We start from the raw sequence: 23,823 nt of genomic DNA, 5'->3' as shown, positions 1-23,823 counted from the left end.
TCAAGTGGAAATTTCCCAATGGTGGGGGGGTGGTGGCCAGGAGCCCTGCTTGTCCTTCCACTCGAGACTCTGTCCACTTCCTCCTTGGACTCCTGATCCCTATCCGGCACCCTTCCTCCTCTCTGTCTGAATGCCCCCACTCTCCCTCTAGAAAGATGGGCTCCTGCTCTGACCTGCTTCTTCAAGAAGGTTCCCCATATCCTGTGGGGTTGGTTGAATGCTGGTCCACCAAAGATATTAATACACCTGTGCCCCGGAACCTGTGCATGCTTGCGAAGTAGCTCAGTCATGTCTGACTCTTTGCAACCCCATGGACTGTAGCCTGCCAGGCTCCTCTGTCCCTGGGATTCTCCAGGTAAGAATACTGGAGTGGGTTGCCATGCCCTCCTCCAGGGGAATCTTCCCAACCCAGTGAGTGAACCCATGTTTCTTACGCCTCTTGCAGCGGCAGGCGGGTTCTTTACCACTAGAGTCAGCTGGGAGGCCCCCAGAACCTGTGTGCAGGACCTTATTTGGAAATAGGCTCATTGAAGGTGTAGCTATGACCTACCTAGACAGCATATTAAAAAGCACAGATATTACTTTGCCAACAAAGGTCCATCTAGTCAAAGCTATGGTTTTTCCAGTAGTCATGTATGGATGTGAATGATGGACTCTAAAGAAAGCCGAGCACCAAAGAACTGATGCTTTTGAGCTGTTGTGTTGGAGAAGACTCTTGAGAGTCTCTTGGACTGCAAGGAGATCCAACCAGTCCACCCTAAAGGAAATCAGTCCTGAATATTTATTGGAAGGACTGATGCTGAAGCTGAAACCCCAATACTTTGGCCACCTGATGCAAAGAACGGACTCATTGGAAAAGACCCTGATATTGGGAAAGATTGAAGGCAGGAGGAGAAGGGGACGACAGAGGATGAGATGGCTGGATGGCATCACCAACTCGATGGACATGAGTTTGAATAGGATCTGGGAGTTGGTGATGGACAGGAAAGCCTGGCGTGCCTCAGTCCATGGGGTCGCAAAGAGTCGGACATGATTGAGCGACTGAACTGAGCTGTAATTAGTTAAGGATCTCCAAGTGAACCATCATGGATTTAGGGTGGGCCTTGAAGCCGAGGCCAGGTGTCCCTTATGAGAGAAAGCAGAGGGAGGCCGTGAGAGGATGGAGGCAGAGACTAGAGGCAGACAGTCACAGGCCGGGGACGCCTGGAGCCGCGGGAGCTGGAAGGGGCAGGAAGGACTCTCCCAGAGCTGCTAACATCTGGAGGGAGCCTGGTCCTGCTGACACCTCCATTTCAGACTTCCAGCCTCCCGATGGTGAGAGCCTAGATTTCTGTCGTTTGAAGCCCCAGTCGTGATTGTTCCAGGAGGCTTAGGAAACTCTGCTCTCATTTACTCCTCCCCTCCCCCACTCACTGTGACCCTGTCAAGGGGAGGGAGCTGTCCCCAGGGCCTTACACACAGCGGGGTGCTCAGTCAATAGTCCATGAGTGGGGCTCCCCTGGGGCAGGCGCGCCTCTGCCTGCCCTCCGAGCCCCACACAGAACCCGAACCCGCTTAGAGTAGGGTCAGACTTGGCTCACGCTCAACCAGGCAGAGGGCCCCAAGGGCTTCCTCCCCTCCTCCAGCTCCTACCTCCGCCTCTGCCAAAGGGCAGGTATGTACCTCATCTATCTGTCTACCAGTCCCTCCTACCTGTCCAGCTTCTCCACCTCTGGGGGCTCAAACCCATATCCTGATTTCTTCTCTCTTATCATTGCCTCTTGAAGATTTTTAAGATATCTCTGGGAGGCTGCTGCAGAGGTTGGAGTGTGCCCCCGGGCTGGGCCGGCCAGGGGACCCCACAGCTCCCTCGGGATGGGGCAGGAGAGGGCATGTTGGCCCTGAGGCTGAGAGCTGCATCAGAGAGTTGAAGCTCAGGTGAGGACTCGGCCTTCCGAAACTTGCAGGTTCCTCAAAATCCACGCTGCGAGCCCGGGGAGGGGGCAGTTCTGCCTCTCTGTGCCCAGGATCTGGAAGGGTGGCCCAGCGTCAGCCAACTCTGGTTTGGGGGAGCTGTCCGGCAGCTGGGGGATGAGGGCAGAACCGAGGACTAACAGCCTGCTGTGGGTTATGTCTGGTAAAGCCAAGAGAAGTAGCCAGACCTTAATACGCCCTGGGCTCACCCCTGCAGGCCTGTGTCTCATGTCACCGCTGAGGACATGCAGAGCCGTGGACAGCATGCACAGGCAAGACAAACTGGCCCTTCCGATAAGTCTCCAAACACAAAGGTGGGCGAGAAAGGCAACTTGCAGAGCAATGAGGGTACAGAGCGGTAACATCAGAGCTAAATTTTCAGGCTAAATAACACGATCTGTTGGTTATGCATACACACCCATGAGCAAAAATACATCAAAAGCATGAGAATGGGTAAGCCAGGGGGAGAGGGGGTCTCAGGGAAACGGAGGGTCAGAGCGAGACTTGGGCTGTGTCTGTTTGGTTCATTTATTCCAAAAAGAGCTGAAGAAAATCTGCGAAACGGGAGCACCTGTGTCATGGGCAGGTGGGGATTCGTCAGGTGGTTTTCTCTGATCTCCTGTCTGATTGGAGTACAGAAGTTTCAAAACATTTTAAAAACAAAGACACAAAAGAATTCATCAAGCAAGGGCAGGGAGGAGGGACAGAGAGGGCTCACTTGGACAGGTGGACTTTGAAGTATGACGAAGGGACGGGGCTGTGGGAGCTGGGAAGAGCCGTGAGCAGATTCTCAGAGGCCCTGCCCAGGACGGACAGCCAGGCTGCTGCCTAACAGCGTGTTTTTTTTTAATTGAAATATAGTTGATTTACAATGTTGTATTCTTTTCTGCTGTACAGCAGAGCGACTCAGTTATACCTATACGTACATTCTTTTTCGTATTCTTTTCCATTACGGTTTACGCAGATGTTAAATATAGTTCCCTGTGCCCAAACAGTAGGACTTTGTTTATCTGCTGTGTGTGTAACAGTTTGCATCTGCTAACCCCAAACTCCCGCTCCTTCCGTCCCCGGCTCCCCCTCGGCAGCTGGCTGTTCTCTACGTCTGTGAGTCTGGTTCTAGTTTGTAGATAAGTTCCTTTGTGGCGTATGTTAGATTCCGTATGAAAGCGCTGTCATAGGACTTTTGTCTTCCTCCTTCTGACGTATCTCACTTAGCATGATCATCTCTAGTTGCACCCATGTTGCTGCAAACGGCATTATTTTGTTCTTTTTTTACGGCCGAGTAATATTCCATTGTGTATATGTACCACATCTTCTTTATCTCTTCATCCATTGATGGACACTTAGGTTGCTTCCATGTCTGGGCTGTTGTGAATAGTGCTACTACGCACATAGGGGTGCATGTATCTTTTCAAATTATGGTTTTCTCCGGATATATCTCAGGAATGGGATTGCTGGATCATATGGTAGTTTCATTTTTAGTTTTTTTGGGAAATTCTGTACTGTTCTCCGTAGTGGCTGGATCAGTTTACATTCCTGCCAACAGTGTAGGAGGGTTCCCTTTTCTCCACACCCTCTCCAGCATTTGTTATTTGTAGGTTTTTTGATGATGGCCATTCTGACTGGTATGAGGGGATATCTTGCAGTTTTTATTTGTGTTTCTCTAACATTAATAATTAGCAATGTTGAACACCTTTTCATGTGCCCCAACAGCACATATTTTGAGTTTGACGATCAAACACTAACTGAAGTGGAGCTGGTTGCTGTTGAGAACGAATTGTGGTTTGAAAGATCATGAGAAGGAACATCCTCACGTACTCCCAGTGCCCTGATCCAGGCTGCCTCCCTCTAGACCCAGTACACCCACTGCCCGGGGCCCTGCCTCGTGTCTCCCCACACCCCAGCTCATCAGCCTCCACAGAAGCCTTCCACTGGGTGCTTGTTCCTTCCGCCCCCAGGGCCACTCTTGGAGGGAGGGGTATGGCATATGGGTCTGTCCAGTTCCTGCCACAGTGCTGGGCACACAGCAGGAATCCACTGCATACCAGTAGATGGGAATCACCCAAATGAGCTGGCACTGCAAAGAGGTGCTGTGCTTCTCAAGGGTGTCCCCCCAGCACCCACAGCAGAACCATCTAGCATATTTGGTAAAATGCAGACTCCCAGGCCCCAACTCAGACCTCCCCCCCCAAGGAGTCACTGTCTTTGAGGATCATCCCAGAATCTGCATTTTTAGCAGGTTGATAGAGGGATTCTTAGATACCCTGATAAGAAGGTCTTTTCAGAGGGTAGAGACTAGTATTGCTCTTTCCCACTGGTTCTTAGTGGATGTGGTCCAGGCCCTGAGTGAGCTCGTGAACTTGAGCATCACCTGGGAATTGGTGAAAGGCGGACTCCACAGCCCAGTCGTTGGCCCATTGAGTCCTAGTACCCCCAGGGTGGGTGGGTGGGGTCTGTATTTAAACATGCCCTTAGATCAATGCTGATATATGTTTGAGGTTGGGAACCCCTGTTTTTGACCACAACCCCACTTTCCACCCTTTTGCTAGGAAAAAAGCTTTGATGCCATTTAAAAACAAATTTTGAAATGAACTTAAATTTTTTCACTGTATAAGTATTACTCGCCATCATGTCTATGTGTCTGTCTGTGTTCAGTCACTTTAGTCATGTCCAACTCTTTGCAACCCCATGGACTGCAGCCTACCAGGTTCCTCTGTCCATGGAATTTTTCAAGCTAGAATACTGGAATGGATTGCCATTTCCTCCTCCAGAGGATCTTTCTGACCCAGGGATCGAACTGCATTGCAGGGGGATTCTTTACTGCTGAGCTACTGGGGAAGTCTGAAGGCACATACTCACCATCATAAAAGAATTTAAAAGGCAGAGATAAAGAAGATGAGGATAAAAATGATCCAATACTCAACCTCAAGATAGAATTCTTATTCCAAATTGAGGTATATCCTTCCAGGTTTCCTAAAGCAGCATTTTTATTATGTATAATAAATGTGTTCCCCATATACATTTTTATTTTCAAAAATTGAGATTGCACTCTGTTCGTGTTTTTGTCACTTGCTTTTTCCACTCATGAATATATGGTGAACACTCTTTCACATCACTGGATACTACTATGAGTGCATGTGTGCGTGCTCAATCATGTTCCGACTCTTTGCAACCCCATGGACTGCAGCCCACCAGGCTTCTCTGTCCATGGGATTCTCCAAACAGGAATACTGGAAGGGGTTGCCATTTCCTCCTTCAGGGGATCTTCCTGACCCAGGGATTGAACCTGCGTCTCCTGCATTGGCAGATGAATTCTTCACCACTAAGCCACCTGGAAAGCTCCCAAATACTACTATCATCATCATTTTTTTGGTGGCTTATACTGCATAGTTGGACAATCATTAACTTAGCCAAACCTCTAAGGCTGGGTTAGAGAGTTGGAACTGGCAAGCTGTGACCCACAAGCTAGATCTGGCTCACTGATGTGATGGGATTACACATATATAGCTACACAGTTTGCTCTGAATTTACATAAGACTAGTGAGCCCAGACGCTTCCTCCTTGGAAGGAAAGTTATGACCAACCTAGACAGCATATTCAAAAGCAGAGGCGTTACTTTGCCAACAAAGGTCTGTCTAGTCAAGGCTATGGTTTTTCCAGTGGTCATGTATGGATGTGAGAGTTGGATTTTGAAGAAAGCTGAGCGCTGAAGAATTGATTCTTTTGAACTGTGGTGTAGGAGAAGACTCTTGAGAGTCCCTTGGACTGCAAGGAGATCCAACCAGTCCATTCTGAAGGAAATCAGCCCTGGGTATTCTTTGGAAGGAATGATGCTTCCAAAGAAGCATCAAAGCTGAAACTCCAGTACTTTGGCCACCTCATGCGAAGAGTTGACTCATTGGAAAAGACTCTGATGTTGGGAGGGATTGGGGGCAGGAGGAGAAGGGGACGACAGAGGATGAGATGGCTTGATGGCATCACTGACTCGATGGATGTGAGTTTGAGTGAACTCCAGGAGTTGGTGATGGACAGGGAGACCTGGCGTGCTGCGATTCATGGGGTTGCAAAGAATCGGACATGACTGAGCGACAGAACTGAACTGAGTGAGCCCAGACTTCTGCAGCATATGATATGCACAACAGTACTCAGAAGCCCAACTCCAAATCTTAAATTGGTTGCCAATGTTTCAAAATGGAAAGATTTCACATAAAAATCCAACTCTCAACTTTCAACAAATCTGAAGATCCAGTAACGCTGGGATTACATTCCAGCAGAGAGATGAGGGGCTGGACTGAAATGGCTGCCCTTACGGATGGGGACGTGTATATGCTCTACAGGGCCTTACTGCCCCTAACTCTCTGATTAAACCCCTGGCCAGCCTTTTAAACATACTCCTTTGTGTTATCAGTCTGATCCTATAAGCATTTGAATTTGCCACCCCTGCATGATACTTTTAAATACTTGTTGAATAAACGAATCACTTTTCAAAGTCACAATAGCCTAGAGACAGAAGATGCTTCTTCTGTTTCATTGAAATAACGCAGATGGGGAGTTGCTATAGCAACACTGGGACGTACTGTAGATTGCTTCAGGGATGATCACAGAGCATCTTCCAAGAAGCAGTATCCCTCCCTCCCCTAGACCCCCGCCTGGTAGAAGTCAGTCCCAGCAGTGGCTTTTTAATGGGGGGAAGTAGGTGTGCTTGCAGAACAGAATGTTAGCTTTGACAGGGGCACAGGCGCTGTTTAGTCCTGTAGATTCCAGCTCCTCCCCCACGAAGGATTCCTTTTATTATCTACATCCCCATGCATCCCATATTTGGGAACAGTTGTCTTCCAAGCAAACAGCACTTAGGATGTACAGATTTGTTTTCTTATTTAAAAAGAACATCAAAGAGGAATCGTGGTAGCCAATGTCATATATGGTTAAATATATGGGTTCTAATCCTGGTTCTGTCATTCACTTCCTGTGTGACCTTGGCCAAGTTACAAAACCCCTCTGAGTCTAAGTTTCACCTTTTAGATAATATCAATAGGGGCTTCCATGGTGGCTCAGTGATAAAGAATCTGCCTGCCAGTGCAGAAGACATGGCTTTGATCCCTGAACTGGGACAATCCTGCAGGCTCCAGAGCAGCTTAGCCTGTGTGCCACAACTATGAAGCCTGGGCTTGAGAGCCCTCGGACCGCAACACATGAGCCTGTGTGCCTCAGCTACCGAAGCCCATGTGCCTAGAGCCTGAGCTCTGCACCAGGAGAAGCCACTGCAGTGAGACGCCTGTGCACGGCACTAGAGAGTGGCCCCCGCGCAGCAGTGAAGACCCAGGTCTCCTGCACTGTAGGCGGATTCTTTACCATCTGAGCCACCCGGGAAGCCCAGTGAAGACCCAGCACAGCCAGAAAAAAAGATAAAACCAAAATCTTAACTAACAATAACAACAGCAATAACAGTCTCCATCTTACAGGGTTGCTGCAGAATATCTGACACGGGACAATGCATGAAGCCCTCAGCACCGTGCATAGCTAATAATGGCAGCCACTTGATACAGAATAGTCATTAAAATTTTTTTTCTCTGTCCTTCTTTCTTTGTTTTTTTTTTAATTTTAATTGGAGGATAATTGCTTTACAGTATTGTTTTGGTTTCTGCCATACATCAACATGAATCAGCCACAGGTACACACATGTCGCCTCCCTCCTGAACCCCCCTTCCTTCTCCCACCCCATCCCACCCCTCCAGGTTGTCACAGAGCCCCAGTTTGAGTCCCTGAGTCATACAGCAAATTCCCACTGGCTATCTGCTTTACATATGGTGATGTGTATGTTTCCATGCTATTCTCTCAATTTGTCCACCCACTCCTTCCCCCACTGTGTCCACAGGTCTGTTCCCTATGTCTGTGTTTCCATTGCTGCCCTGCAAATAGGCTCATCAACACCATCTTTCTAGATTCCATACATATGCATTAATATACAATATTTGTCTTTTTCTTTCTGATATACTCCACTCTGTGTAATAGGCTCTAGATTCATCCACCTCATTAGGACTGACTCGAATGCATTCTTTTTTATAGCTGAGTAATAGTCCATTGCTAAAGCTGAAACTCCAGTACTTTGGCCACCTCATGTGAAGAGTTGACTCATTGGAAAAGACTCTGATGCTTGGAGGGATTGGGAGCAGGAGGAGAAGGGGACGACAGAGGATGAGATGGCTGGATGGCATCACAGATTCGATGGACATGAGTCTGAGTGAACTCTGGGAGTTGGTGATGGGCAGGGAGGCCTGGCGTGCTGCGATTCATGGGGTCTCAAAGAGTCGGACACGACTGAGCAACTGTTCTGAACTGAATAGTCCATTGTATATAAGTACCACTATTTCTGTATCCATTCATCTGTCGATGGGCATGTAGGTTATTTCCATGTCCTAGCTATCGTAAAAAGTGCTGCAACAAACATTGGGGTAATGCGTCTCTTTCAGTTATGGTTTTCTCAGGGTATGTACCCAGAAGTGGGATTATTGGGTCATATGGTAATTCTGTTCCTAGTTTTTTTGTTTGTTTGATTTTTAAGGAATCTCTATACTGTTCTCCATAGTGGCTGTAACAATTTTCATTCCCATCAACAGTGCAAGAGTGTTCCCTTTTCTCCACACCCTCTCCAGCCCTGTGTGAGCTTAGCTGAAGTTAATCTGTGCAGCCACACTGAGGTTAGAACAGAGAAACCTGATCCTTATTTCTTCGTTTAAGGACCACAGGGTTCATCCAAGAAATGACTAGAGGCCATGTCAGGGCTGTCCTCGCTGCCTTGCCAGTGCGTGGTTGGTCCCTGGAGCTGGACTCTGCCCTGTCTCCCAGGCCCCCACCGGGATCCTTGCCCTCCTGTGCTGTAGTCTCCCTCTTGGGTAATGACCCTGGGTACTTGGGGTTCATTCTAACTTTTTTGGGAAAGTTAAAAATGAATTTCCCAAACTCTCTTGGAGCTCCGGCTCCGGGTATGAGTTTGGCTGTGCCAGTTCAATGCATTCTCATGAGATTTGGAAGATGGGAAGAAGACGGGTGCTGTCTCTCTGTGGCCTGTTTTCCCTCAACCAGCAAGGTCATGGGGATGCTGGCGTCCAGCCTCCAGCTCCAGGGGTGTCTAGCAGCAGGCGCTCACTCCTGGGCTGCAGCGCTGAAGGTGCTCTGACTCAACAGTGCCCTTGCAGCTTTGTGCTTCTCAGCCCTCCTGGGTGCGGCAGCTCCTGTTCTGCCATGTCGAGGGGTCACGGCCGCAGTGGAGCCTGGGGCTGCTCCTCCAGCCCGCCGTCGGCTTTGAAATCACCCAGTGCGTCGTGTGAAACTGTTTTCTGCCGGAAAGACTTTGAATTGTTTCTACTTTCAGCATGGAGCCTGATTCATCACACCCCTCTTCCCAGTACCCCAGTCCTGCTGACTGCCTGGCCTGTGTGGCTGCCCTGCCCTTCCATCAGCAGCTGGCTCTGACTCTAAGCCTGACTCAGATCTCATGGGCTGCTGCTTACCTCCAGTGTAGACAACCCACTTCAAACTCCAACCTGCCTGCCCTGAGGCGTTTGCTCCTGTCCCCCAGCGTTGTATAGGGGTGTGGTTCTGAATTCTCACTACTCTGATTGCTGGGAGTGCTCCCTTAGCAATGAGTAACTTCAAGAGTCACTAAGGAGTATTTCAAAATGAGAAATAATGAGAAAATGAGTCTGGCTTGAAAATTACTCCCAACATGGTCATATCATAAAAGCCTGGGGGGGCAGGGGGAGACACGGACCTGTTTTCCTTTCTGTGCCTTAAAACACAGTGATTCAACTGGTGACTAAATTGTGAGCTTTTTCTTATTCATGTGTTAACCTCTCTAAGCTACAAAAATAATAGATACTCACTGCAGCTAATTCTAAATAATACGCAACTGTATGAAATAAAGTTTAGAGACCAAACTATAAATGGTGAGCCCCTCAACCATCTGTATTCTTCTAGATTTTTCTTTGTACATGTACATACACACACACATGTACAGGCGTACATTGTTGTTTTTGATCAAATGAAATTGTATAATGAAATTGCACATCTATAAGAAATTCATATATACACACAGAGGAAAAAATATACATATATAGTTTTGCAATGTGCTGTTCTCACTTAACAGGGCATCAAGGAAGATGTTCCCCATGAGTACATATAGATAGTTCTCATTTAAATTCTTTCCAGTGTTTGAGATCATGAAGCTACAATGGTTTACTGACGTGATCTCCTACTGATGGACACTGTGGCAGACAGAATTCTATGATGACCCATGGTGACTCCACCCTTAAATGGCTCCTTCTCCTTGAGTGTCCGCTGCTACTGCTGCCGTGGTTGCTCAGTCGTGTCCAACTCTCTGTGACCCCATGGACTGTAGCCCATCAGGCTCCTGTGCCCACGGGACTCTCCAGGCAAGAACACTGCAGTGGGTTGCCACGCCCTCCTCTTGAGTATGGGAGGAACCTACAAATATGATGGGGTGTCACTCCTGTGAGTAGAGTGTATGTGGTTGGTACTGTGGATTTCAAGAAAGGGAGGTTCTCCTTGGTGGACTGACCTAGTCAGGTGAGCCCCTAAAAGGAATGGGTTCTCCCTTGTGGGGAAATTCTCCATGGTTGAGGAATGGGGGGCACGTGGAAGAGCCACTCCTGGACAATGGTCAGCAAGAAAAGGGGGCCTCAGTTATAAACCCCGAGGAAAATGAATTCTACCACCAACCGAAGTATGCTTATAAGAGGACCGTGATCTCTAGGTGAGGCTGACAGCTTGATTTTGGCCTTGATACCTTGATCAGAGAACCCAACCCAATAACGCAGGGAATTCTAACCCACAGAACATGGAGATCCTAGGTGGGCGGGGCCTATGAGAAGTCTGGTTTTAAGCTGCCATATGGGGGTAATTTGTTCACAGAAAACTAATGTGGCATTTAGGTGGTTTTCGATTTTTGTGTGTTCGTTTGTTTTTATTTTTAAAATACACATATATTTTCAGCTGTGCCAGGTCTTAGTTGCAGCATGCGGGATCTCGTTCCCCGACCAGGGATCAAACCTGGGCCTCCTGCATTGGGAGCATGGAGTCTGAGCCACTGGACCACCGGGGAGGTCCCTGTTTGTTTTGAATTAACAGCTCCATCTTGAACCTCTTCGCACATGTATATCAATGTCCCAGGAGTTTCTACAAGATTTTTGGGTGCAAGAATTTAGATGATGAGACTAACAACCATAGCGCTGTCCTGACGCCCTGTGTTGATTGACACTCTACTCCTGTGTCCCCATATGCCTCACCATCACTGGTTGTTAGGCCTTTTTTAAAATTACGGTGTGCACATAACATAAAACCTACCATTTGAACCATTTGAAAGTGAACAGTTCACGTGGCATTATATTCACAGCACTGGGCAGCCGTCACCACGATGTCGTTCCAGAACTTTCTGTCTCTCCAGAGGACGCCTCATACCGGTTTAGCAGTTGTTCCCTATCTCCACCCCCCACCCCCTGGCAGCCGCTAAACTGCTTTCTGTTTTATTAGTAATCTTTTTTACTTTTTTTCCCTATCAGATATGCAAATAGGGGTGCTTATTTCAAAATGCTTTGACAACTGGATGACGCACCACCGCCTCTTTGAGTTCAGGCCTCTGTGTTTCAGTCGGGGCTCAACAAACCAGGTGAACACCTCCTTGCCCTCCTCTTCCTCCCCGGGTCCCCCATCTCCATCCACCCCATCTCAACCTCAACAACCTCCCAGCTTGAGACCTGCAGACCTGTGTGTCCCTCTCTCATCCTTGTCTGAGTTCTGTTCATTCCAACTGAGAAAGCCTCCTGCATCTTATCCTGCCCCCAGCCCACTTCAGTTCCTCCTCTGACCTGGACAGCCCCCCCAGAGGCCTCTCTGGGCAGGGGGCTGAGGGTGGGGAAGGAGGCTGAGTGCCAGGGAGGCAGCAGGGAGGGGTGGGCACTGTGGCTGCCGGGCGAGGCCATGCCCTGGTAAAGAGGACACTCTCACCCACGCTGTACAGTTGCATGTTCCCAGATCTTCTGATTTTTCAGAAGAAGCCCAGGTCTGGATATTTATGTAAGAAGGCTTGGCATCTCATTCCGAGAGCAAGTTCTCCTTGTTCTGGACAACCTGGGAGAAGCAGGGGCGGTGGGAGCCTGGAGCCTTCTCGCCCTGCAGGCAACTCCTCTGCCAAAAAGAGGGTGTGGGGACAGTGGGTCCCAGGTTGCAGAAGGCTTGAAAAGCCCCAGACAGACGCCCCAGGCTCATCTCCAGGTCCTGCTCCCTGCTGCCAGGCCCTTTAAGGATTCTGAAACATTCTCTCCAGCTGCCCCTGTGACTGTGGCTGTTTCCATAGCAGTACCAAGTATCTGCAGAGCGTCTGCGGAGCAGCGGGCTTTCCCGGGGCAGGTACCCCACCCCGTGTGACAGGGGCATGCCTGCCGGCTGGGGGTGTACAGCTGGGGGTGCACGGGTGGGTTTCTGAGCAGATGCTGTGGGAGGGCTCCGACCTGCCCAGCCTGCTGAAATGTGCTGAGATGGCCTTGGGGGCAGGGCTGTTACTGGGCTGAAAGAAAGCAAACCTCAGCCCCCGGCTTTGGGAGCAGGCTGGGGCCACACCAGCTGTCAGGGAGCGGGGGTGGGGTGGGGTGGGGGCAGGGAATGCTGGCTCTAAGAGCTGGCTGGGGCCTTAGAACCTGGCTCCTGCTTCCAAGTTTTTCTAAAAGGCTCTTATTGGGAGTGCCCTGCTGGCCCAGGGGTTAGGATCCAGGACTTTCCCTGCTGGGCCTGGGTTCAGTTCCTCACTGGGGAGCCGAGATCCCACAAGCTGTGTGTGGAATGGCCAAAAAAATAAGGCTCTTCTTGACAATAGTCATTAGGCCCCAGGGTCTGGTGTCACTTAAGATTTCAGGTTTCATTTCCACATGGGAGGGCATTGGCTCTGGCTGGCTGCAGAGCCCACTGCCTAAAACCTCTGTGTGATGAGAAATTGGCAGGGTATATTAGGAGGGGGGAGCAAGAACCCCTCCCTTGAAGGAAGACCTTTTTAATTGAGGGCCTGCTGTGTGACAAGCCTCCCTCCTCCTCATCTAGGCAAGATGCGATACTATTAAGCCATTTTACAGATGTGGAACCTGAGGCGCAGAAAGGGCAAGCGACTTGCCTAAGGTCACAGAGCTAGGAAGTGGTGTGGCTGGCATTTGAACCCAAGTCTGTTGGCCCAAAAGTCCATCCTTGTATCTTTCCCTCCGTTGCTCCCCTCTCCCTCCTCCCTTCCCTCTCTCTTTCTCCTTCCCTCCCTCCCTCCCTTCTTCCCCATCACCTCCAGAACCAACCATCCTTTGATCTTCTATATTCCAAGCTGGATATTTCTCTGACCTCCAAGCTGCCACCATCCTTTGTGTGGACCATTGCCACAGTCTCCTGACACCCCTTCTTGCCTGGTTTTCAAGGTCTAAGTCAGATCACATCCTTCCCCTGCTCAGATCAGATCCTCTATGGGTCCCTCTTCACACAGAGCAAAACCTGAAATGGTCACAATGGCACCAAGGCCAAACATGACCGGGACTCTGACGTCTCGCTGACCTCATCACCTGCCCCTGCATCGCCACCTCTGGCCCAGGCACACTGGCCTTCTCACTGGGCTTCACGCTCACTTTGCACAGTCAGCCTCAGGGCCTTTGCACTACTCCCTCCCCTCCCTGTGCCTGGAGCTCGCTTACCCTGACATCCCTGTGCCGATTCCCTCTTTCACAGTGCTCTCTGCCCAGAGTCACCTCATCAGAGAGGCCCGCCCTGACCCCTGTTCTAAGTCAGCCCCTGGACCTGGTTTATTTTTCTTCAGAGCGCTAATCACCACCTGCGCCAGAAGGAATCTATCTCTACCTCCCTGTTCCTCTGTATCCCTATCTGTATCTTCATCTGTATCTACAACTCTTTCTACATCTGTGTCTCTATGCCTATCTACCTGGAATTCTAGCTATGTGGATAAGTAGCTTAGGGGGTTTAAAAGATACCTACAGTTCTGTGACCTTGTTTCACTTTGTTCCACCTTATTTCACCTCGTTTTGGTGTCCCTGATTGAGGTCAGACCCGTGATTCTCAACCACGGGCAGCTTTGCCCCCTAACACGGTTGACTGGAGACAGTTTTGATTCTCTCAGCTGGAAGGGTGGGGGGTGCTCTATGGCATCCAGTGGGCCCCGGCCTGGACTGTCTGCTCCTTCCCTTCTACCCTCCCAGCACCTAGGAGGAAGCCAGGGCTGCAGTGGGCGCCCAGTGAGCACCTAGGAGGACGCCGGGGCTGCAGCGGGCGCCCAGTGAGCACCTAGGGGGAAGCCAGGGCTGCAGTGGGCACCCAGTGAGCACCTAGGAGGACGCCGGGGCTGCAGCGGGCACCCAGTGAGTCCCAGGAGGACGCCGGGGCTGCAGCGGGCGCTCAGTGAGGATGACCTGGTCCCCTTGGCCTTCAGGTGCCAGGTGCTGCCCCAATGTCCCCATCTGCCGCGAGCTGGGAATGGGAGCCCGGCCCCGGGGGTGGGGTCGCGCAGCCAGCGATGTTGGAGTGGGCACTTGAAAGGCTGCGTGTCTGACCCCCAAGTCTGCACTTTCTCATATGAAATCAGGTTCCCTTCACTCAGGGGGCTTTGAGAGTCAGCACACCCACCAAAGTAAGAAAAGTCAAAATGCCCAAAGCATCTGCTCCACCCCCAAGGGTCATTGAGAGGGGCGCTGGGCAGAGAAGAGAGGGTCAGGAGCGGCAGTCCTGACTCTGACTCTGGTTGTGCCAGGGACAAGCTGTGTGGCCATGGGGTGGTCCCTCTGCTTCCATGGTTCTCAGTGTCCCCGGGGTTCGGTCAGTCTCCCCAAGCAATTCGCGTGGTGATTTAGGGACACCCGGAGGAACGTTCATGTTAGTCACCATGTCATGAGCAGAAGGTATTAACACACGCAGGGCTTCCCTGGTGGCTCAGTGGTAAAGAACCCACCTGCCAGTGTAGGAAACACAGTTTGAGCCCTCGTCTGGGAAGATCCCACTTGCTGCGGAACAGCTAAGCCCACGGGCCCCAACTACTGAAGCCTGAGTGCTCCAGAGCCCCGGGGCCGCAGGAACTGAGCCCGCGAGCCGAGAGCCTGTGCTCCACAATGAGAGAAGACACTGCGGCAAGAAGCTGGTGCACCACGCCCAGAGAGCAACCCCCGCGACAGCACGCAACAGCAAAGTCCCAGCACAGCCAAACAGATCAAGTTAAAAACACGTGCAGTGCAGAGAGCTAACATGGCCCCCAGGAGTTCTGACACATGGGCATGCAAAGAACCCCCTGGAGGGCATGTTAAAGATCCCCAGGCCCACCCCTAGCATTTCTGATCCAGTGGGTCTGGGTGGGACCCAAGAACCTTGAAACTCTTGAAGGCCCCACGTGGTGCCGATGCTGCTCCCATGGGATCGGAACCAGTGTTGACTGCACACCTCAGATGTGCTGGGCAGGTCGTGGGTGTTCACTGCGTACCTTACACGAAGAGGACTGTCTGCCCACGGAGGCTCAGGGAAGCTAAGAGTAGAGAAATCACAGTGAAATCCGGAAGTCAACTTCGGGACTCTCCAGCCTCAAATTCCTCCCCATCGACTGTGCTATCGCAGGGCCTCTAAGTCAGCTGAAAGCTTTGTGAGTCCGTTCAAAGACAAACTGCCAACTCATCTATTTATGTAACAAACAGTTATTGTGCTCATACTATGTGCCAGGCTTGGTGCTGGGTGCTGGGCTAGCAGAAGCCAACGATACAGAGGCAGAGAGTATGAGAAAATAAAATAGGTAAATACTCTGCGTCATTACAGTTACTGCCAGGAAGGAAAGAAGCAAGAGGAGGGAGGGGCTACTAAGGGCGGAGCTGTGGATGGGAGAGGTGCCGGAGCCCCTTTCAACAGAGGGATCCTAAAAATACTCCTTTGATTGATACAGTTTAAGCTGAAATCAGAAGGCTGCAGAGGCGTGGCCCAGGGAAGATCTGGGCGTGTTGGGGAGAATGGTGGTTGATGCAAAGAGCCTCCTAAAATGTTCAGATCTTAATCCTTGGAATCTTCAAGCATTACTTCATGAAGGCCAAAGGGACTCTGTGGGTGAGATTAAGACCCTTGACGTGGGGCGCGTGACCCTGGATTGTCCAGGTGCGCCAATGTAATCACACACGTTCCTGTCAGAGGGAGGCAGATGGATCTTGGATCACAGATGAGGTGTGGTGATGGGAGCAAAAGATTGGAGCCATGCAGCCCGGAGCCAAGGAGTGCGAGCTTCTCCAGGGGGTGGGAGTGGCAAGGCGTGGATTCTCCCCTGGGGCCTCCAGGAGGAACCCCTCTGCTGACACCTTGATTTTTGCCCGGTGAGACTCATCTCGGAACTCTGACCCACTGAACTGTAACAGGATCATTTGCAACGCTTGAAGCCCCTGCGTTTGTGCAATTTGTTATAACATCGAGCTGCTGCTGCTAAGTCGCTTCAGTCGTGTCCAACTCTGTGCGACCCCATAGACGGCAGCCCACCAGGCTCCCCCGTCCCTGGGATTCTCCAGGCAAGAACACTGGAGTTGCCATTTCCTTCTCCAATGCATGAAAGTGAAAAGTGAAAGTGGAGTCGCTCAGTTGTGTCTGACTCTTGGCGACCCCATGGACTGCAGCCCACCAGGCTCCTCCATCCATGGGATTTTCCAGGCAAGAGTACTGGAGTGGGGTGCCATCGCCTTCTCCTATAACATCGAGCAGTCAGGGATTAACCTTGCCTGATTTGACTCGTTCTGGGAGTCACCTTTGGAATATCCTGCCCAGAAGTGTTTTCCTGGAGCCACACTGATGGTCTGTGCTGACAGTGTGATTTCTGAGGGGGCCTTGCACTCAGCCTCTGGAGACGTTGCAGGTTGAAATCAATCTTTTGTGTAGTCAGCCAAGTCCACGTGCCTGAACCCCGATAAAAACTCTGGACGTCAAGGCTGGGTGAGCTTCTTTGCTTGGCAGTATTTCCGAGCATGTGGTCACATCAGTGCTGGAAGAAGTAAGTGCTGCCCACCCGACTCCCTTGGGAGGGGCAGTGGGGTGCGTGCACCTGGTCATGCCTGGTCTCTCCCGGACTCTGCCCTTTGCTGAACACTGCAGCAAATTGTAACCGCAAGTAAAATGGCTTTTCTGAATTCTATGCGTCCTGAATTATGAAACTGAAGGCTGATCTTGGGGACTCCCACGTGCAGTTGGTGTCAGAAGTGAGGTCTTGGGATTCCCAAGCTTTGCACGTAACGTGGAAACCCACTACAAATGCAGGATCTCTTGGTAGGAAAGTCATGTGATGCCCTGGGAGCTTCACTAAAGCTGCCTTAGCTGGGATATGAAGGATAGGGGAGGTCTGCTGCCACGGAGACACAGGGACAGCGTCTCCATCGCCGACCATGGTGGTGGTTCGTCCACACTCTGACGTCTGCTTTGAGTGTGGGCCAGCTGTCCACACTTGACGTCTAGCCGTCCCCTGCTGGAGATTCATAATGTGGGCCTCCAGAGCTGGGCTGTAAAACCTGCACTGCTCTGCTAGCTCTCTCCCTGACATCCGGAATCTGTTCTGGGATGTTCCGCGGGTTCCTCTCAGATCTCTGCTTCTGCACTGGCCACGGGGAGAAGTTTACTCTGAGTCAGCTCAGCTTGTCCATCAGGCGCGCTCACTGAAGGTGAGCCTGGCTCATCCTGGTGTGGACACTCAGCCTCTTGTGTCCCAAGGCAGCATGAGCCTGGGCGCCTAGGAATCAGTCCCCCAGCGTGCTGACAGCCTCACTACGGGACCGCTTGGGGTCCTGTGGGTCAGGCTAGATCGAGACACCAGGAATGCCAATGGGGCACACACCACTGGGTCAGTACCACATTTGGGTAAGAAATGAATGAGACTGTGTAGATACATTTAAAGTAGACAATACTTTCCAGGCATAGGATGGTTTTCCTAAAGGACTAGAATATTCTATACCTTTCTTTTAGGCTCTAATTTATTATTTATCTTACTGTATACTTTACATGAGCAGACTTAATTTCTGTACTCTAAGGCAGGGATGGGCAAACTACAGCCTTGAGTCACATGTGGCCACACCCATTTATTTACTGCTGTCTATGAAAATCCCATGGACGGAGGAGCCTGGTGGGCTGCAGTCCATGGGGTCGCTGAGGGTCGGACATGACTGAGCGACTTCACTTTCACTTTTCACTTTCATGCATTGGAGAAGGAAATGGCAACCCACTCCAGTGTTCTTGCCTGGAGAATCCCAGGGACGGCGGAGCCTGGTGGGCTGCCGTCTATGGGGTCACACAGAGTTGGACACGACTAAAGCGACTTAGCAGCAGCATGGTTGGTTTTTGGACTTCCCTGGTGGCTCAGCAGTAAAAGAAATCTGCCTGCAATGCAGGAGACGCAGGAGATGTGGGTTTGATCCCTGGGTCAGGAAAATGCCCTAGAGTGGGAAATGACAACCCACTCCAGTGTTCCTGCCTGGAGAATCCCATGGACAGAGGAGCCCGGTGGGCTACAGTCCTTGGGGTCACAAAGAGTCGGGCACCACTGAGCGGCTGAGCACGCAGGCACCTCATGCAGACAGTGCTATGAGTATTCCTGCCTTACCTGGCTCATTCTTATAAGCACCCTTTGGGGTGAGTAGTGATTATCTCCATTTCACAGATGAGGGTACTGAGGTTCAGAGGGGGTAATAAGGGACACAAATGCAACTAGAATCCAGGTCTGACTCTGAAGCTGCGCTCTTAGGCCACAGTGTGCTGTGTCTCGCACAGCAGGAAGGCTTCACAAGCCCTGGGGAAACTGCTTCTTTTGTGGTTTGTTCAAAAATGGTTTTTGAGTGTCTCTGCTGCTGGACTCTGTGCTGGAGACTCTGTGGCTGGTTTAGTTTGGGTTCCCAAACCAAGAGAACCGGAAGCAAGGACTCAAGTGCAAGGGGTTTGTTCAGGTGGTCTTGGATAGTGATCAGGAGAGTGAGGGTGAGACAGGGAGGGGAAGGAGCCAGTGACGGGAGGGGTTGTGACCACCTCAGGCTGCCCCCAGGATGCACCCGAGTGTCTTCCCACCCAGGGTCAGGCATTGGCTCAGGGTTGCCTTCACTCTATCTGGTGGGCCAGCTTTCAAGGTGGATAAAGTGGGGCCTAGCCAAAGAACGCTGCTGGACAGAGAAACGCAGGTGTTGGTGGTCAAGGACAGATGGGGACATCACATGATAAAGGCAAAGGGGACTCAGGGGCTGGAGTGGCAAAATAAATGGGGGGGCATGTCATTAACATGTGATGGGAAAGAATCTGCCTGCAGTGCAGGGGGCCTGGGTTCGCTACTTGGGCCAGGAAGAGTCCCTGCAGAAGGGAATGGCTACCCACTCCAGTATTCTTGTCTGGAGAATTCCATGGACAGAGAAGTCTGGTGGGCTATAGTCTGTGAAGAGTCGGTCGCAAAGAGTCAGACATGACTGAGCGATTAACACTTTCACTTTTTTCCCCAAGTATATTATTAACAAGGTCCCAAACTTGATGCGATGATGCTGGGGCCAGAGGGACCAAAAGTGAGCAAATGGTCTGGGCTCCCGGCCCCGTCTGCCCCAGGACGGTCCAGGTTTAAAACTGGAAGGCCCATGTCCCAGGCAATTCACTGCCCGCTCCCCCTGTGCCCTGTGGGGACTAGGGGCTGTGCAGAGCATGTGCTTCGTCCAAAGTGACAGCCCCACCTAGCTCAGCAAACTTCACCACGTTGGGACTGTGGATCAGTTCTGCCAGATCATCGAAATATTTCAAGAAGAGTCAAAAAGCTAGATTTTGTGTGAAATTTCTGTTTCAATGGTTTGGAATTAATCCACATTTTAAAAGCTCTAGGTTGTCTAGGGAGTGATGGGGACAGCTGCCTTCATAAGTGGTCACAGGTCATGGCTTTGGTGAGCAAGGGGCATCTTGGGGGCAGGACCCAAGGCAGGGCTCTTTGCCCTTTGGTCCTCCAGGCTGTGAGGGGGTGAGGGCTGCCTGTGGGTGCCCACGACGAGCCCATGGGTGAGGATGGTCCTCCCTGGGCCTACGGAGCCCCATGGGAAGGAGCTGAGTACCTCTGAGTCCAATCCCTCATTTCACAAAAGAGGTGCAGAGCCTGAGAACGCCCTCCAGGGTCCCATAGCAAACTGCTGACCACAGTTCACCCATCCCGACATCTGTCCGGCCCCCACCTTCTTCCGCCTCACCACCCCTTCCAAGATCTCTATTACAGGGTCTCAGATTCTTCCTGAACATAAGCACCTTGAACAAGTAACAAGATCCGCTGGCAAATTGGAGGGGCCACAAGGACCCAGCTGCTCTTGAGGTTTTATTAGCGATACCTGCCCAATTAAAGGAAGCTGCTGGTTGACTTTGAAAACAAAGAAGCTAATGAAACAAGATCTTCAGAAGGAAGGATAAAATCTGCCCTTTCCTAATTTATTTTTCAAAAATCTTATTTTGAAGAGAAGCCAGATCTCCTCTGATATTGCTTTAACATATAATTATTTTAATGACAGAAGTTTGCGGTTCTATGCAGACCATTAGTTCTGAACACTTTCAAATACAAGCCCCCTGCCTCAGGCAAGTGTAGAAAGTGTGAGTGCAGGTGTTGGAGCTGTTGGGAGCCATCTGGCTCCCAACAGGAAATGAAGGGAATTTATTGGAAGTGACCAAGGGCAGCAGTGCCTCAGGAGAGAGTCGGAACCAGATGCATCCCTTCTCCACCCTCTCACTGCCAATCTACTTACTCTCCTCTGCCCACGTGGCCTACAGCTGCCCCCAGCGCCTAAAATTATGAATTGCAAATCCGAGGCACAATATGGTAAGCATATGCTCAGGGGAAGAACCTGATTGGCCCAGATGAAATCAGGTGACCACTCCTGGTCCAATCACCTTCAAGTGATTGAGCAGATGACTTGCAAGGTGCAAACAAGGAATCCTGGGTCCGTGCTGGAGGGGCTGGGGGCCAGCTTTGCAGGGAGCTGCAGTGCGTGGGTGAGCTCCAGGATAGAGCCTCCTACCCATGCCTTCCATCACATAGTGATACAGAAAATGCCTAAGGCCAAAAAGCCACTGCAGATTTAAGACGCCAATGGTAAGGGAGCATGTGTTTTATTCCTTAAAACTTCGTTGACGTGACTTTGTGGAAGAGCAAATATACTTTGGAGGCATTTTAAAATTCTGTTCCCTAGTGGATTGCAGACTCCTTGTTAGGACTCCACCCATAGCCTGAAGTTTAGGAATGGAGGCCTCAGGGAGCTTCTTGCGTAAGGATAATGAACTCTTTGCTGATACCCTATCAGCCTTTCTGCCCCCCTCCCCCCGCGGTGCCCCACCTGTTGGGCCCAGGAAAGAGCGCCTCCTGTTCACTTTTTAGAAGGTCCCTGTGAGCCAGAACAATCCCCACCAAACCGAGGGGCACAGAGAGGACCTGCCTGGGTGTTTTCTCTGCATCCTGAACCAAGTGAGGAACCAGGAAGGAAGGAGCAGAGGCTCAGCACGTCGGGTTATCAGCTAATCACTCACCTTCTCCTTCACTCTCGTAACTCATTCCATTCATGTATTCATTCCTGAGAGTATTGACTGATGAGAAAACAGGCCGTCATGAGGCTGATGTGGGGGTGATCCTGGTGTGGGGGTGTGAGGAGCCCAGGAGCCCAGGGCAGGAACCTGCCAGAGAGGAGAGGGCATTTGAGTTAGCCTTAAAATTAGGTGCATTGATTCATCCAGTCACCAAATACTTACGGAGTGTCAGCCTTGTGCAGATAGTATCCTAGGTGCTGGGGGCACACCAGGGAGATAAACAGCAAGGTTCTAGCCCTTGTTACAGGCCAGGAGATTGGTTCCAGCTGGTAGGGATGAGGGCGAAGCCAGTTGCCAACCTTTGACCCATAATACTTGTAAGCCTAGGGCTTCCCAGGTGGCTCAGTTAGTAAAGAAATTGCATGCAAGGCAGGAGACCTGGGTCAGGAAGATCCCCTGGAGAAGGAAATGGCAATCCACTCCAGTAATCTTGCCTGGGAAATCCCATGGACAGAGGCCAGGCTACAGTCCACAGGGTCACAGGAGTCAGACATGACTTAGTGACTAAACCACCGCTTGTAAGCCAGCAAAGGGCTCACGTGCCCGAGGCACAGAAAACCAAACCCTGGCATTGACAGTCTGCAGCAGAGTAAGGTTTATTTATTGCAGGATGCCCAGCGAGGGACTAGAGATGAGCCTCAGATCCAGTGAGACTTGGTGTTTGAATTGGGTGTGTTTTAAGGCCAAAAATAAAGAATCTGGGCTTAATTATCATCTTGTGACGTTTCATCACAACAAACTGTGGAAAATTCTTAAAGAGATGGGAATACCGACCACCTGACCTGCCTCTTGAGAAACCTGTATGAAGGTCAAGAAGCAACAGTTAGAACAGGACATGGAACAACAGACTGATTCCAAACCAGGAAAGTAGTACGTCAAGGCTATATATTGTCACCCTGCTTATTTAACTTATATGCAGAGTACATCATGAGAAACATTGGGCTGGATGAAACACAAGCTGGAATCAAGATTGTCGGGAGAAATCTCAATAACCTCAGATATGCAGATGACACCACCCTTATGGCAGAAAGTGAAAAACTAAAGAGCCTCTTGATGAAAGTGAAAGAGGAGAGTGAAAAAGTTTGCTTAAAACTCAACATTCAAACAACTAAGATCATGGCATCTGGCCCCATCACTTTATGACAAATAGATGGGAGACAGTGGAAACAGTGAGAGACTTTATTTTTGGGGGCTCCAAAATCACTGCAAATGGTGACTGCAGCCATGAAATTAAAAGACACTTGTTCCTTGGAAGAAAAGCTATGCCCAACCTAGACAGCATATTAAGAAGCAGAGATGTTACTTTGCCAACAGAGGTCTGTCTAGTCAAAGCTATGGTTTTTCCAGTAGTCATGTATGGATGTGGGATTTGGACTATAAAGAAAGCTGAGTGCCAAAGATTTGGTGCTTTTGAACTGTGGTGTTGAAGAAGACTCTTGAGAGTCCCTTGAACAGCAAGGAGATCCAAGCAGTCCATCCTAAAGGAAATCAGTACTGAATGTTCATTGGAAGGACTGATGCTGAGGCTGAAATTCCAATACTTTGGAATTTCAATACTTCGAAATTCCAATACTTTGCATCTTCTGATGCGAAGAACTGACTCATTTGAAAAGACCCTGATGCTGGGAAAGATTGAACATGGGAGGAGAAGGGGGTGACAGGAATGAGATGTTTGGATGGCATCACTGACACAGTGGACATGAGTTTGAGTAAACTCCGGGAGTTGGTGATGGACAGAGAAGCCTGGTGTGCTGCTGTCCATGGGGTCACAAAGAGTCAGACAGGACTGAGCGACTGAACTGAACTGTGACATTTCTGTGACATTTTCTTAATCATAGCTTCGGGAATCAGGATATCTCTGGTTTATGAGTCTCTGGCCACGTGGTTCCTGGCTGGGGGCTGGAGGGTGGGGGTCCTGTGAGTTCATTTTGCCCTGGATAAACAACCCGAGTTTGTACATTTATGATGATATCTATGTAGCGTTTTTAGTACATTGTCGATGTTATCGGCAACAGCAATCTTAGTCATCTGATTCTAGTCGATTAGTGTTCAGTTAGCACAGAATTAAGGTCAAAGGGGACAAGAAAGGGAGTAATGTTTTGGAGAGAGAGATTAATCATGAATCGGTAAGAGAATTTGGTTTTAGGGGGATTCGGTTTCCTATTCAGCTGGTGAGAATTCCCAGGCCAGACTCCTCCTCCCCAGCTGGCATTTATTAAGCACCTACTGCCTGCC

The 23,823-nt window shown here is 50.3% G+C and overlaps 1 protein-coding gene and 3 long non-coding RNA genes across 7 annotated transcripts in view; 3 read left to right on the top strand and 1 right to left on the bottom strand.

Annotated features, from left to right (window-relative positions):
• The first annotated feature begins 1,114 nt into the window (after positions 1–1,114).
• On the top strand, positions 1,115–9,886 carry LOC129630919 (uncharacterized). The gene is made up of 2 exons (XR_008703814.1): positions 1,115–1,314; positions 8,020–9,886. It is a non-coding gene; the product is annotated as an uncharacterized LOC129630919 (long non-coding RNA).
• Positions 1,324–7,528, top strand: LOC129630920 (uncharacterized). The gene is made up of 4 exons (XR_008703815.1): positions 1,324–1,654; positions 1,767–1,917; positions 2,171–2,267; positions 7,416–7,528. It is a non-coding gene; the product is annotated as an uncharacterized LOC129630920 (long non-coding RNA).
• A 7,406-nt stretch (positions 9,887–17,292) lies between the features above and the next one.
• Positions 17,293–23,023, bottom strand: LOC129632390 (uncharacterized). Its single transcript, XR_008704491.1, has 3 exons — positions 21,751–23,023; positions 21,532–21,675; positions 17,293–17,608 (listed from the first exon to the last, which is right to left on the bottom strand). It is a non-coding gene; the product is annotated as an uncharacterized LOC129632390 (long non-coding RNA).
• Positions 20,832–23,823, top strand: part of MEAK7 (MTOR associated protein, eak-7 homolog) — a 62,811-nt gene continuing 59,819 nt past the window's right edge. For 2 of the 4 annotated variants that reach the window (XM_055553960.1, XM_055553958.1), the window contains exon 1: positions 20,863–21,100. In XM_055553960.1, the coding sequence (XP_055409935.1) occupies positions 21,098–21,100 (3 nt within the window). In that variant the 5' untranslated portion in view covers positions 20,863–21,097. Of the gene's footprint in view, positions 21,101–23,823 lie in introns of all 4 variants that reach the window. The other 2 variants (XM_055553959.1, XM_055553957.1) reach the window with 2 other exon arrangements.

Source organism: Bubalus kerabau, chromosome 17 (assembly GCF_029407905.1).
Source record: "Bubalus kerabau isolate K-KA32 ecotype Philippines breed swamp buffalo chromosome 17, PCC_UOA_SB_1v2, whole genome shotgun sequence".
Classification (NCBI taxonomy): Eukaryota; Metazoa; Chordata; class Mammalia; order Artiodactyla; family Bovidae; genus Bubalus; species Bubalus kerabau.
The sequence above is the reverse complement of the archived record's forward strand: the minus strand, read 5'-3'. Positions and strand labels throughout refer to the sequence as shown.